Raw genomic sequence first — 14699 nt, forward strand, 5'->3', positions numbered from 1 at the left:
CTCAGAGAGTAGAGGTCAGTAAGCGGAGTGTCGACCACCTCTGCATGTAGCACAAGACTGACCTCTCAGTCTATCGAGTCATGGTATGACAGTGCAAACACACCCTAGTTCCCTAGGTGAGGTGGTCTAAGCCCAAGATAACAAAGGTACAAAGATAAAGATGACATCGATATCTTTTATTAAGTACAGAAAGCAAAACCAACACGCGGAAGGAGTGCTTCTCATCTGCGAGCACGGGTCGATGACAGCTGCTGAGCTAGGACCAGAGGACCGAACTGGTGCAGACCCTCAACGCTTGTGACCGAGCGATCCCGAAGATAGTGTGAGGCGAAAACGGAAACCGACTTCCAATAACATCCCTCCATGATTGCCTGAAGGGAACAGTTCCTATGAAGCGCCATGGTGGAAGCTAGGGCCCGGGTCTCATGAGGATTCGCTGTCGAAGGTGGAGGAAGGACGGCATAGGCACGCAGGATAGTGGATCTCATCCAAAACGCCAAAGTGGTGCGACAGACTTCCGAGGTGGAGGCAGTAGACAACCGGATGAAGAGTCTCTTGCGTAACCTGCAAGAAGCAGCCAAGAATAATCGCAATGCCTGAACTGGGCACAGGGAAAGATCATCCGTGTCATCAGGACCCAAGATAGTGGACAGTAGTGGAATCGTGAAGGTGCGGTCCGGTAATTGGTTACTGGCGACGAAGTCCAACCTCAAACCAAGAAATACTTTTGCATGTCTCAACTACTCAAAACGTACCCGGGAGACTTCGAGGGCATGTAACTTGGAAATGCGGGCAGCAGTGGCCAAAGCCATGAGAAAGAAGGTCTTAAAAGAGACCTGCTCAAAGTCTTTCTCCTCTAAAGCTTCGTAGTCCGCTGACGTAAGATGACTAAGCACAACGGAAAGATCCAAAGCTGGGGATCGGAACTTTTGGGATTGGTCAGCAAGTTTATAAGATCTGAGGAGAGACTGGAGCTCAGGAACTGTAGACACCTTCACACCTGAAGCTGGCGCAATAACGGTGTTAAGAGCAGCCAGGTAAGAAGACAATGTAGAACCCTTAAGCTTTCTGGAGGTTCAAAGATGTTGAAGGTACTCCGCCACCATCTGCGGTGAAACAGTAGTGGGAGAAGCTATACCCTTCGTCCTGGGTACAGTGGTACAGGATCTGGATTGGCCACTTCTTGTAGATCTACGAACCAACCTCTGGCCGGCCAATAGGGCATGACCAAAAGCAGTGTCATCCGCTTAGTCGAGCGCAATTTCAGTAGTATGCGTGGAAGTAGGGCCACTGGTGGAAACACGTTTGCGTTTAGGTCATCCCAAGGAATGGCAAGAGCGTCGAGACCCCAGGCAAGAGGGTCCGGAATCGGAGACACGAACAGAGGCAACTGGTGGTTGAAACGGGTGGCAAACCATGTAGAGATGCATCCAGGTGGTGAGTCGGGACGAACGGCCTTAAGCAGACTCTGCTGCAGACGTTCGACTCTTCCATCCACCATAGGAGATGGGGATGGAGCGCCGGAGTTAAAGTGATCAGTGAAAGCGGGTTGCCCACCCTGATGTGTGGAGCCAGGAAAAACTGCAAAGGTCGAAGCTGAAGTTGACACCTGAGGGTTCAACACCTGGGCCAACGTCAAGAGACCCAGGAGCTCCTGCCATTGACGAAGAGTCCTGGGTTGAGCAACGCAAAGGGGATTAACCGCCGGAGCTTGTAGAAATGGTCCCTCGGCACAAACAGTCTGCTGAGCTCTGTGTCGAACACCGCCCCGATAAACTACAGGCAGCGTGAAGTGACTAGTTCCGACTTCTCCATGTTGACAAGCCAGCCTAACTGGTGAAGTAGCTGCATTGTGAACCCCATGTGACATAGGAGGAGTGCATGGTCAATCTGAGACTGGATACTGTCGTCGATGTATGTTTCGAAAAGTATCCCCTTGCGATGGAGGTAGCTGGTGATTGGCTTCATCACCTGTGTAAATAGCCTCGGGGCCGAAGAAATTCCAAATGGGAGAACATGCCACTCATAGTGGGTGCCCTCGAAGACGAAACGAAGAAACTTGCGATGGTCTGGGAAGATCGGGATGTGAAGGTAATCATCCTGTAGGTCAAGGCTCACCATGTAATCCCCCGGTTTGATGATAGTCTTGAGTACAGCCACCGATGCCATATGGAAATGAGACAGTGGTTGTAGGAACATCCCGTTGAAGACCTTCATGTTGAAGATGAGTCTCAATTTGTCGGAATCCTTCTACGGAACCAGGAAGATTGGAGAGTAAAACCCTGACTATGGTGGAGCGCAGCACAGCCGTTTGACGTGCGGGATACGTCCTGTGCTCTGGAAATAGTGTGAGAGGAGGGTTGCCAATGACTGGAAGTTGAAACCCCTTGGACAGAGTGGAGAGAACGTAAGGGTCGTCCAAGATGGTCCAATTGGGGGGCATAAATCCCAAGTCTTCAGCCTACTGGGGAAGCCTTGATAGGTACGATTGGAGGCGGAAGGACCCAATCGTGCTCTGATATCTGCAAGTCACTGCTTCTCGGTCTTCTGAGTGGAAGACTGATTGGAAGCGGAAGCTGGTCTAGAAGAAGTGAACGACCGGCGCTGATGGTTGGAACGCCCTCTGGTCGAACCTCTTCCACAAAAGGAAGTAGGAGATCCCGAACGAAGGTCTGGGTTGGTCGGCACATAGCGAGCTGGTTGCCGTTTACGCACCCACTCTTCTACTTGTAACCACTGAAATTTCAATAGCTCCACAGAGACCTGCAAATGAGCATCCTGACCAACCTTGGGGCTATATCTCGTAGAGATATAGCCCCATTAAAAAGTGATCTGCCCGACCAAGGTTGACGAAAAGATCTGTCCGAAATCTATCCTCCCACGATAAGTGAAGCGGGCCCCTGCGCCGAACCGCCGTGAGGTAATAGAAAAAATGGGCCAACTGATCCAAGATGGTCGGGATATGCTCCTGTAACAACACCCATCAAAGCCCGAATATAAGCCTGTTGAGGGGAAGCTGCATGCGAGACAGACATAGCCACAGCTTCAGTCGCCGTCAAAACCATGTTGAGGGGAGCTAAAATCTTCCGAATGGCGCCATCCAGGTGCGACAACTCACAGTCCTCAACCAGAAAGGGAGAATAGGCTCTCTGTTTAGATCCATAGAAGGAGAGACAATCAACGTAGAAAACCCATGAACATGGGAAGACGCCAAGTTAAACCGGAGTGCTGCAAACCCATCCTTGACTTTCCTGAAGTCGTTAAATGAATCATCAAGGTAAGCCGCAAGTTGAGTAATGCAGGGACAAGGTGGGAAAGTGACATCACCGACATCACCAGATTTCATATCAAAGCTAGTCAACAAGTCCGAAGGTGAACTGCTACGTGGTAGTCGAAGGTTATCAGCAATCCAAACCAGTAACTGAGGCGTGTCGACCGCATCAATGCTTACATCTGAAGCCGAAGTGCCATCTGAAGTAGGAGAGGGCGTAACCGATTGAGGAGCTTCATCCATGGAATGAAGTGGAACGGTCGGAGGGCCAGCTGGCTGAACAGTCCAGGATGGAGCTGGGACTTGCTGACGTAACGCTGAGGCCACAGCATGAACGATGGCATCAAAATCAAGAGGTTGAGATGCAGAACCCTCAGAAGACCAAGGATCCCAAGAAACCGGTAAAATAGATAGGTGATAGACGTAGTCCCTGAAGTAGGAGGCTAAGTAGGTGGCAAAGTAGAACCAGAGGTTGGCATGGGTGGATGACCTGGCAAAGGCGGCAACGTTGAACCAAGAGAAAGCGGCACACTGGAGGAGTGTGGTACACTGGAACAAGCAGTGTACTGGAACAACGTATAGCGCACTGAAAGTAAGCGCCGAACTGGGAGCAAGCGGTGCACTGGAAGCAAGCGACGCTCTGACAGGAAGCGCTGAACCAGGACCAAGCAGCGCATTGGAAGTAAACGGCGCTCCGACAGTAAGTGCCAAACCGGGAGCAAGCGGCGCATAGGAGGCAAGCGGCGCTCCGACAGTAAGCGCCGAACCGGGACCAAGCGGTGCTCTGCCAGGAAGCGCCGAACCGGGAGCAAGCGGCGCTCCGATACTAAGCTCCGAACCGGTAGCAAGCGGTGCATTGAAAGCATGCGGCGCTCCTGAGGTAAGAGGCGCACTGGAAATAGGCAGTGATCCATACACAGGTGTGACGACATACGAGTCAGATGTAGAAAGCGTCTGCAACAAGCGGCGCAAGGGTAGAAAGCGTACAGCCAATCACCGTGCTGGAAAGCACCGAACAGAACGTATTCCCGGCTTGAAAGTGAATGCTGGCCATCAATCCAAGCGCCGCACTGGAAACAATCGTCATAGGATCACCAGGGTTCTGAGAAATCTTCGCCAGAGTAGACGGACAAGACTAGACAGAAGAAGTAGTTAAAACTACAACTCTAGGCGGCGAACGATCTTGAATCACAATAGGACTGGATGTCTGCGGATGAAATAAATGCCGGAGATTCTCACTCAGATAAGAATCAGAAGCATCATCTAGAAATTCTTCATTTGGAGACGGGGACTTGGAATGGCGAACAGGTGTCTTCGTACGACGTTCAAATTTTGAACGTTTAGATGAGGAACAACCCTCCGAGGGTTTACGGCGATCCCTGTCAGACAAACGTTGGGAAGCCACCCGTCAATATTCCGAAAAAGCATCATCATCAAGTTTATCCCAATAGGTACACCGGTGCACCCAATCGCAACATCCCAAACAATCCACACACAATGTATGTGGGTCCGCAGCAGAAAAGTTACTATTGCACTTGTCGCAATGTTTGCGTTTATTGAAAGCACTGCGACGAGATTTACCCATATTGAACACAGTCAAAATCTCACTAAGAATCAGCACACGTCCACACGACGTAGAGACAAGAAAGAGAATGACAGGCACAGATTGTCACGTGATCATCTGAGCGATCTGCATGCTTCTTGAGATGATTGACAGGTACTGCTATCGGAGTGGGGGCAAAGGTCAGGTGGTCAGAGGGCAGGAAGTTTTGATTCAACTTAGCCTACAACACGTTTCCACACATGGTCGTACAAGAAGAAGAGAAGTGCATACCGTGAGATAGGATAAGTTTAAACAATTTTATATGCTTATCACAACACTAATCGGCACCTGTGACTTGTTGACTTGTGACTTGTTCACAGTTCACAGTATATTCTGGATTAGAATGATCAAAGAGCTGAGTTAAAGTATGTTATTATGATCTTTCAAAACAGTGTGACAAATTGTCATTTCACTTGACACTGACAGATGGTTTTGTTAAAGAAAATACAGATGAATCAACTAAGAGAACATGAACCTCACCTTTTCAGTTTCATCTCTTCTTTTCTTGACCTCAACCCTGAGCGCAGCTTGTTTTCGCATAACTTCATCTTCAATATTTTGTCGCTAAAACAAAAGGAACAAATGGAGGAGTTAATAAATAGATAGTAGTGTAACGTGAACACTAGGGCTGCGTAATATAACCGGTTTACCGGTATTTACCGGTCCAGACATGAAAACGATACATATTGCGACACGCTGATCGAAAACCGGTATTTTGACATTTCCTTGTTTTATTATATATCATACATAATATTAATTTATGTATTGCAATATATTGCAAGGATTATTTTTTTTAACAAAAACTACTTATAATCGAGTTAATGCTTGATTATAAAGCAAAAACACAACAAAATCACTATGATTGATTAACCTTTTATAAAAACTTTTAATCATGACAAAACAAAAATGTAAGTAACATTTGGCACTAATGAAACAGGGAAAAGAACAATTAAAAAAACGGAAATATCCGAAGATTTCCGAGTCTTACGAAGTTTTCCAAATGCATGTCAAAATACCGGTTTTCGATCAGCGTATCGCAATGCGTATCGTTTTCATGTCTGAACCGGTAAATACTGGTAAACCGGTTATATTGCGCAGCCCTATTTATTTGTGCCAAATATTATTCACATTTTTATTCTATCATGATTAAAATATTGCAACATATTGCAATATGAAAATTCTCTGCAATACCCAAACCTAGTGAACACACGACATGGTTTATGGATAACAATATTATTCTTTGTAACAATTAAGGCTTCCTCATTATGTTGTCACCTTTGTACATTATTCTCCACTTAGTAAATATCCCTGCATGTATTCATATTACCTGAACACACCTGTTGGGTATTTACAGTAGGTCTGAAGAGGTAAAGCAGTAGGTGTGAAGTGTTGTCACAAAGAGGTGAGTTCAGATTTTTAGTCACGTCGGCAGTATTTCAGCCATGTTGTAACTACAAGTTATACATTCATTAGTGAGTGAGTGAGTTTAGTTTTACGTCGCTTTTAGCAATATTCCAGCAACATCACGGCAGGGGTCACCAGAAATGGACTTCACACATTGTGCACGTGGGGAAACGAACCCGGGTCTTCGGCGTGACGAGCGATCGCCTTAACCACTAGTCCGCTTATATGGTGCTCATATCCAGGTACACTGCCTGCTCACGGTGCTACGTACATTACTATCCCCGGTCATAGGACACTATCGTACTTTCCGTAACTTTTTCAACTTCCTGGGGATCATACAGCCATGCTGCCTGTTAGGCGCAATGAACAAAACACTCACATTGCCAGCACATCTTCACTGGTACCCATTTTACAGATTTTACTTAAATACTGTTTACATAATGATGTATTATTAACACATGTGCATTAATTGTGCATTCTGAAATATATATTGTCTTGTGAAAAAATTAGAGAATAATGATCAATGTCCTCATGGATACTATACATGTTTAGGCCAAATAAAAAAAATGCTGTGGTTCTGATTACACTTCTTTAAAATTTAGGGTAGGTAGGTAGAATTTTTTTATAGCATTTTTGGGGAGAACTAAAGTACAAACTAATAACACATTTATCAATGTATAATTGTTTATTCAATCAAGGTTTCGGTCATCATGTCGACTTTCTCTATCAGGATGACCGATGTCCATCGGTGCCGGGAAAAAAGCAATGTTATCTAAAAGCTTATTTCATTCATACTGCTTTAAAAAATTAGGGTCAGCACCAGAATTCAAGGGTCGGTCGGGTAATCAGAACCACAACATTTTTTTTTTAGGCCTTAAGGTGCAGGGGAATCTACCATTCTGTCTGAAAACTTACCTCCTTTTCTTCTTTTCTCCTCTGCTGTTCCATCATTTTCAGTTGTTCTTGAGCAACTAATGCTTCTTGTCTACGTTTGTTTTCCATCATCTCATCATAGAATGATTGTGTTGGGGGATTGTTGTTTACGTGAAGGAACAATTGTACATGCTGAGCTAGTTCATGAATCATCACCTAGATCATCAAAATAATTCCATATTAAAGTTAAATATGGATTAACAGCTACCTACCATAACATCAGTGTTCACGAATAGCGTCTGACCCTCTTGACAAATCTGGCAGATTCGCCAACGGTCTGATAGAAGTCTACATCCCGCCGGCCCCAGTGTCTGGCTGTATATTTCACAGTGACTTTGACTGAAGTTGTTATATGTGACATATGACACTTGTTTGCTGTTTATAAATCTTATGTTTGTTAATAATTTCAATGCCAATTATGAGAAATGTTAAATCTGAAATGTTTATTTAATTTTATTCTATGGGTCCTGTGAATTTTCAATGGGTCAAATAGACATCTGAAACTGACAGGACCCAATGTCTTGTTACTTTGAAACACCATTCGTGAACACTGTAACATGCATCCTTACATTTCAGTGTTACAGGGGACTAGGGCATTAGTTTAATATAAACCCCACCCAGCCACCAGACCCATGAACATTATGTTGTGAAGTATCTACATCAAACTGAAGTCATAAATACTCATACATTATATATCATACATAATATTAAAATATAAGCATTGTCATGATTAATACTGACCATGCTGAAATTAGACTGGAATTAAGGTGATTATTCTACTTTGTTTTGATTTCTGAAAAAGAATTTCGTTTACCTGTTCTTTTAAAGATTACAGCTATGTCCAAAATTGGATAACCAGTTACTAGAACTACTATAAATGAATGCTGTGTTAGGTACATAATTTCATATATAATACATTCTTGTTTTAAATATGGGCTGTTTTCTTTCTCAGTATTCTCTACATTTTAACTCAATCAGCACTCAGTGTGTAGAATATTATCTTGCCAAAAGTAGATTTTCTCTTTGAATATCAAACATTATACATGTAGAATTCGCTTCACTTACCTCTCCAACTAGTTTAGCAGAAAGAGATTTTAGTTCTTCTCTAAGACTTGACAGCTGATTGTTGGATAAGCCTTTTGGATTTTCCAGCTGAACGTCAGGCGGGCTGTTGTGACAAGCATATGACTATCATGCAATAGAATTACATGTATACCCAAAATAGTTCAATGATCATTTAACAGTCATGTTTACACCAAGTTACATGTTACAGGTTGCATTTTTCATTTGTACATGGATGGGAAAACAGACATAACTGCATCAGTGTCTGTCAGACACCATGTATCTTACAAGTTGTTCCAAACATGTTTACAAGCAAAAGCTAGTTAGATATATTTTGAAACATGTTAACATAACTGGTGACAGGGACAAGAGCAGTTATTTGTTTCTTACACACGAAAACATGAGTAGCCAATCACAAACCTGGAATTCAATCTCACACGTGTTTGATAATGATACCAATTATTTCAAATCCAGGTTTTTACTCACAGATGTGAAAAATATTCCTTGCTACTCATTGCTAATCCTTCTTTATAACCAGGTGATTATGAGAAGAATATGATAGTAACAAGATGAAAAAACTTCTGTTAAGAAATATTACCAAAATATGTCACTATGTAACATAGCAATAACACTACTTTGGGACAGCAAAATACAATTTTGGTAAGAAAATCTTCAAGTCTCAGAGCCTTACACATCTGGGTAGCTGCAGGAACACTTGACGATGAGGTCCACCTGTGCATATGCTGGTCTGTCAATGCCCCCCATGCTTTCCTGGGGTCGCAATGTAAGTTTGATTTCTGGTGGACGTTGGACCTGAGAAAAATTTGGACTGTAAGTACAACATGTACGAAAAAGGATCATCTCAATGGTGAAAGTACTCCTTGTCAGATGTGTGTACTGACATACTGACAACTTATTCCAGACACCATTGTTGACATCATCCGAATCATACTGTGATTGTATGGTTGGAATAATGTCATACTAGAAATGTTTCTAGCTTCTTCATGTCACTTGACAGTCGTGATCAGTGCATATTTCAAAAGGGGAGCTTAATATAATTAAGAAATAATAGGTCAAGTAGGAATTACTACATTTGCCTGTATGTCATGCTGATTTTACTAAACTTGTGTAAGAATAGTGTATTACCCTTGCTCTGGCTCAGGAAATACAAGAATCCTGATATTCTTCTTGTAAAAAGGCTTGTATAGTAATCTCAGTAACAGTGCTTCTTGAGGTGCTAGAATACTAAGTATAGTTTTTACTCAATAGTTTTGAGCGATATACATAATGAAATAGTGGCCTGTGAGCATTCAGTTTGGTCAGGCACACCAGTAGCTGCTAAAATTTATATTGGAAAGTGAATAACCCAAAGCCGGGGTTTGCCATTTGATAATGATGTTTCTAGCAATATCAGTTTTAGAACACTTTCTTTCATGAACATCGGACATGCCAGTCTGGAATAAATTCAATAGTCTCTTGCAAAAGCACAGTCCACAAGCCTAACTTTGTCTTTTGATGATTTATCAGAGGAATAAAGTCTTAACAATTAGACCAGCTTTTGCTGAGTTTCCTAGTAAATATTCTTATGTATATGTTGAAGTTTGGACTAGTGACTGAAGGTGGAGACAAATACCATAGCATGTATGGCAAAGTTTGAAAATTATGAAAATGTTTATGATATATCTGTGCCACTGTTTGAGAATTCAAATTACTGCTGTATCCATTTACCAATGTTACCAAGCAGGATTTCATGGGTTTTCACTTAAAATGTCAGAAAATGACTGGTTTTCATCCAAAATATATGAGTCTTTCCCCCAAAATAATGCTGGCATAAAAGCATATAAAAAACGTCTGTGATAAACATGCACCATACCACTTGTATCACCATTTATCCCTCACAAAATCATAGGTATTTGGGTAAAATGGAGAATAATTATCCTGCTGCACTCCTTTTGAGGATAAGACCTTACCATGTGTTTCAAATTATGTCATCAGTTATTGATAGCAATCAACATAAAGTCATATCAATAAATATCAACATGGGCTGCAGTCTAATTTCTGACCCTCAAAACTATTTCACCTGCCTAAGCATTGTGAATAATGTAACTTACATGTATTGCTGCACAAAATCACCCGACCAATTATTCAAAGGCACATCATTCATCTGACCGTGAATTTCATGTGTGACTCCTGATGTCTACAGTTGTTTCCAGTTCATGCCATATCAGCTTATTACAAACAACTTCATATCTTTTAGATTATGGAACTGGAAAACTGTGCCAAATGGCACTGGTATCATTGATGAGTGTCTGTAGATAAAAGTCATGAGACACCATGTTTACCCATAACTTTCATGATTGTCTGTTCATTTAGGTATTATCTGCATGACTAGATGTACTGTAACACTAACAGTGTGGACATAGTTCAGTCAGTTAGTTATGAGGTTAATGATATGTATGTTGCCTGTTCACATGTCACATATTCTCAACAAGGATGGTTGCTTGTCTTAGTGACATGTGACCTACAAGTTCTACAACTGAGATCATCCTCATGAGTAGTTGTGGTGTTGTATTCTAATGATGCTCCCAACCTTTATGTAGTGTACTGTAAACTTAAACATAAATACTGACATGACTCATAACCACGTAAACAGTGGCATTATGCCTGAGACCTCTTCATTGATTGATTACACAATTAATTAACTATCACTGTAATTAACTTATCAAGGCCCTTTAATCATGATAACTGCTCCTTTACTTAATGCCAAACCACATGAAACACTGGCCAATTTGAAAAGCAAAATTATTGGTATTTGCATTATATGGTCTCTGGTATTTGGTTGTCAAAGAAGAAGACAAGCTGTGCATGTGGTAAAAAGTTAAAGGATTTTTGGTTACTGTACCTAATACTATATTTAGATAATATTTCACGTGACTATTAACACTGTCCATGATTATATAAGGGAAACTATATTTTTCATTTTTTGACAGGGACATCTAGGGGTTAATGTATGTAGGACATGACAGTGTTGTAAACATCAGTGCTGCATGATTCAATAACTGTGAGTGTGAGGGTGACAGGGTCGTGTTTCGTTATTTTAATCCTGAGTTCATTAATCTGATCCGCGAACTTATACTCATAGACGCAGTTAGAACTGGTAATTTACTTATAGGTGATTTAAAATTTAGAACTTTCAAGTGGGCGGATATCACGACATGTAAGTAGAATGGGAAATGCTGAGCAGTGGGATATACACAAGTTTCAGTACCTTCCACGCATCCTGTTCTCTTAGATCACTGGCATCATCCATGAAAATCGACAAGAGTGCTTGGATTTCATCCTCCTGTCTTTCTGACAGGGATTGGCTAGCCATCGTCGCCGCCTGACACTGAACGAGCCCTCACAACAGCTCCTTTCTTTCTCGTTTTCTTTTCTTAAGTTGCATAGCTTAGACTCTTCGAATTGTCACTCAACAATTTTGTAAAATAGTAACTGACAGCCACGTCTACATAAACTTCTGACAATCAAACCCAAAACTTGCGGAGTTTACAGGTGGCGCTGCAACCACTTCCGGTAGCTACGCAGTATAAAATATACGCAACAACGACTGGATGTAAATATATATAATTCTTCACGCACGAACTCCAAACTTTCCGCGATGGTCTCTTCAGTTCGTACGTTCTCCTCAGTCGTCAGTCAGCAGAGAAAGTATAGAGTCTCATGTGCGTGTTTAGAAACATAATGCTAGAATGTTATTGTTTTCAGCATATACTGTATATGTAGATCTTTCTTTATGGACGCGATTATCTAGTATGTGGAAATTATATATATTTCAATAAAAATCCGTTATTGTCTTCTTACTGGCCCCACATGCTAGGTAGTTCATATGAATAAATTCGTATAGTGCATAATCGTCTAGTTGTATGCTGGACTAGGGTATATGTAATCCTTGGGTAAAAAATGACTATATCCCAGTACATAGAAGTATTAAATAAGTGTCAATATCACATAAGACTATATTATGTCAGATGTTATCAACACTGCAATTAAGCTAATACACTTAAAGCAGAGTGTGAGTTTTAAGGTACCACCACTCAACACATTACGCGCGCGCGCGTACACACACACACACACACACACGTCTTATGTTACATTAGTTACATAGTAATATTAATATTGTCAAAAATGGTATCAATATGTGAAAGCAATGTTACATTTGCTATTTTATCTTAAATATATGTACCATGCCTTTCATAGCGTTCAGCATCTTACTTTTCTGGATCTGAAGGGGTCGTTGTCGGAACAGGCACTACAGATATGTACCCTAGGTACGTTTCTCAGGGGCTTATCCAGGATTTTGGAGAAGGTGGGGGTGTACATAAATCATGAAGTCCAAAAGTTAGGGGGAAATGATCCTCTGGAGAGAAGGGGATCACACACGTACACCCCAACCCCCTTCCCCTCCCTGGATTCGCCCCTGGTTTCTGTATACAGAAATGTACCCATGATAAGGTCAAAATACAGAAACGTACCCGGTGCCCTAGACGGGAGATGAGTCCATATTCCGCAGCTAAAAAACCGCTACCGTATGTAGTTGTTCCCGTTCAGCTGTATGCGAGTGGTATTGTACTTCGCGAACAATTCGTTACTACGTATGCTCGTTTCTTATATATTACGCAATCAACTGTATCTAATACAACAGTATGACAGTTCCGATCAAGAAAACGGCACAGTGCCGTCCTCGGGTGTGTTCCTGTGCTCGGATTTGGGCTAGGGTACGTTTCTGTATACAGTGAGTGATTGAGTATGGTTTTACGCCGCTTTTAGCAATATTCCAGCAATATCACGGCGGGGGACACCAGAAATGGGCTTCACACATTGTACCCATGTGGGGAATCGAACCCGTGTCTTTGGCGTGACGAGCCAACGCTTTAACCACTAGGCTACCCCACCGCCCCTTCTGTATACAGAACGTGTGGGGGGCACACACCATGTACATGTAGTACCCGTGACGACAACGACCCCTTCAGCTTTATGTGACTCTGTTAAGTATATAATAATTGTTATGCTGCAACCGATACAATACGTAGAAGCTACTGAAATGTATGGCAAAAGTGTTTTGAAACATATGCCATGGAAGAAGAGGGATGCATCGAAGTAGATAAGTCATATATTTTACATAATGTCTTAATGTTGAAGAGACCCTGAAAAGAATATATCCAAAAAAGCAATGCAAGTCTAGAATGTGTGGCAATGAAAATGAAGAGAAAGTCTCTGAACACCTTTTTATTATATCTTATTATTATAATTTAGGAACGTTTGTTTCTGTAAAATAAGTTTCAGAGACTATAGATGTTAGTCTAATACTGTCTCAGTATGCTTATACTTAATCACCACGTTCGTATACATACATGCACTCTATTAAGACGATCCAACTTGTGAAGTAGTGTCTTTACCCAGTCTTTGACTTTGTGGACGCTTGTCCAGTTACGACAGATATTTTATCCAGTCTTAGATTTGTTGACGCTTATTCAGTTGATACTAGACGTGACATTTTTTTCTGGATTAGATATGGGAACATTTATTCAATCAACACTATAGATGTGTGCAAGATATATATCTAGTCTTAAGGAAGAGGGTTTTTATGGATGTCACCTTTATTATGAAGAACACAACGTCAGATGAATGAAAGAGTAATATACTCCGAAACATTGTGTTCCTCATAATAAAGACGTTAACATCCATAAAAACTCTCTTCCTTATGTGTATCACTTCTAAATGCCATTCAAAGACTTATCTAGTCTTACAGGGGTGGAAATAACCCATTGCCCGACGCCCGAGTCCAGTGTTTTTTTCTGTCGGGCAAGCAAATTTGTATATCACACTGTACCGGTGTCCAGTTGATATTCCAATGTTAATTATGTTGATTATTTAAAAAATCAACAAGAAAATGGCCGGTATAGTGGAAAAATTATCAGGGCAAGTGATTTTACATGTGCCACTGTACCGGAGTACACTAGCAATTTTAAAGTTATTTCCACCCCTGTCTTAGATTATTGCACGTTTAATCAGGGCCAAATTTGCAGACTACGCACACGCACACCCACCTATATGAACCTTCCCCTATACCCATACAGACACTCACTCACACATCTGTCCCCCTCCTTCTCTCAAATATTAGCACGCACTCGCACGCGCACACACAAACACATAAACACGGGGATACACTTTATACCCTAAAAGTAACAGTATCGGAGTGTATGACATGCACCGAGATCAAGTATGTTACGTGGATAGGAAGTACCTATGTTGTCTACTATACTGAAAAATAGCATTATTCAACCAAGTCTACATCTTGACGTGAAGTTTCTTTTATCTTTAAGCGCACAAAGGTTAGGGGAAATTGGTTTTTATTCATTTTCCGAC

At 41.8% G+C, this 14699-nt stretch overlaps 1 protein-coding gene across 1 annotated transcript in view; it reads right to left on the minus strand.

The window, feature by feature from the left end:
* LOC124255399 (eIF-2-alpha kinase GCN2-like) overlaps positions 1 to 11826 on the minus strand; it is a 50199-nt gene extending 38373 nt beyond the window's left edge. Inside the window, 5 exon segments of the mRNA XM_046689309.1 lie at positions 5355 to 5438; positions 7194 to 7367; positions 8277 to 8379; positions 8965 to 9086; positions 11542 to 11826. Of these exon segments, the coding sequence (XP_046545265.1) occupies positions 5355 to 5438; positions 7194 to 7367; positions 8277 to 8379; positions 8965 to 9086; positions 11542 to 11646 (588 nt within the window). The 5' untranslated portion in view covers positions 11647 to 11826.
* Between the last annotated feature and the right edge of the window lie 2873 nt (positions 11827 to 14699).

The sequence above is a fragment of the Haliotis rubra genome, unplaced genomic scaffold (assembly GCF_003918875.1).
Source record: "Haliotis rubra isolate DU_JTF1 unplaced genomic scaffold, ASM391887v1 Scf6, whole genome shotgun sequence".
NCBI lineage: Eukaryota > Metazoa > Mollusca > Gastropoda > Lepetellida > Haliotidae > Haliotis > Haliotis rubra.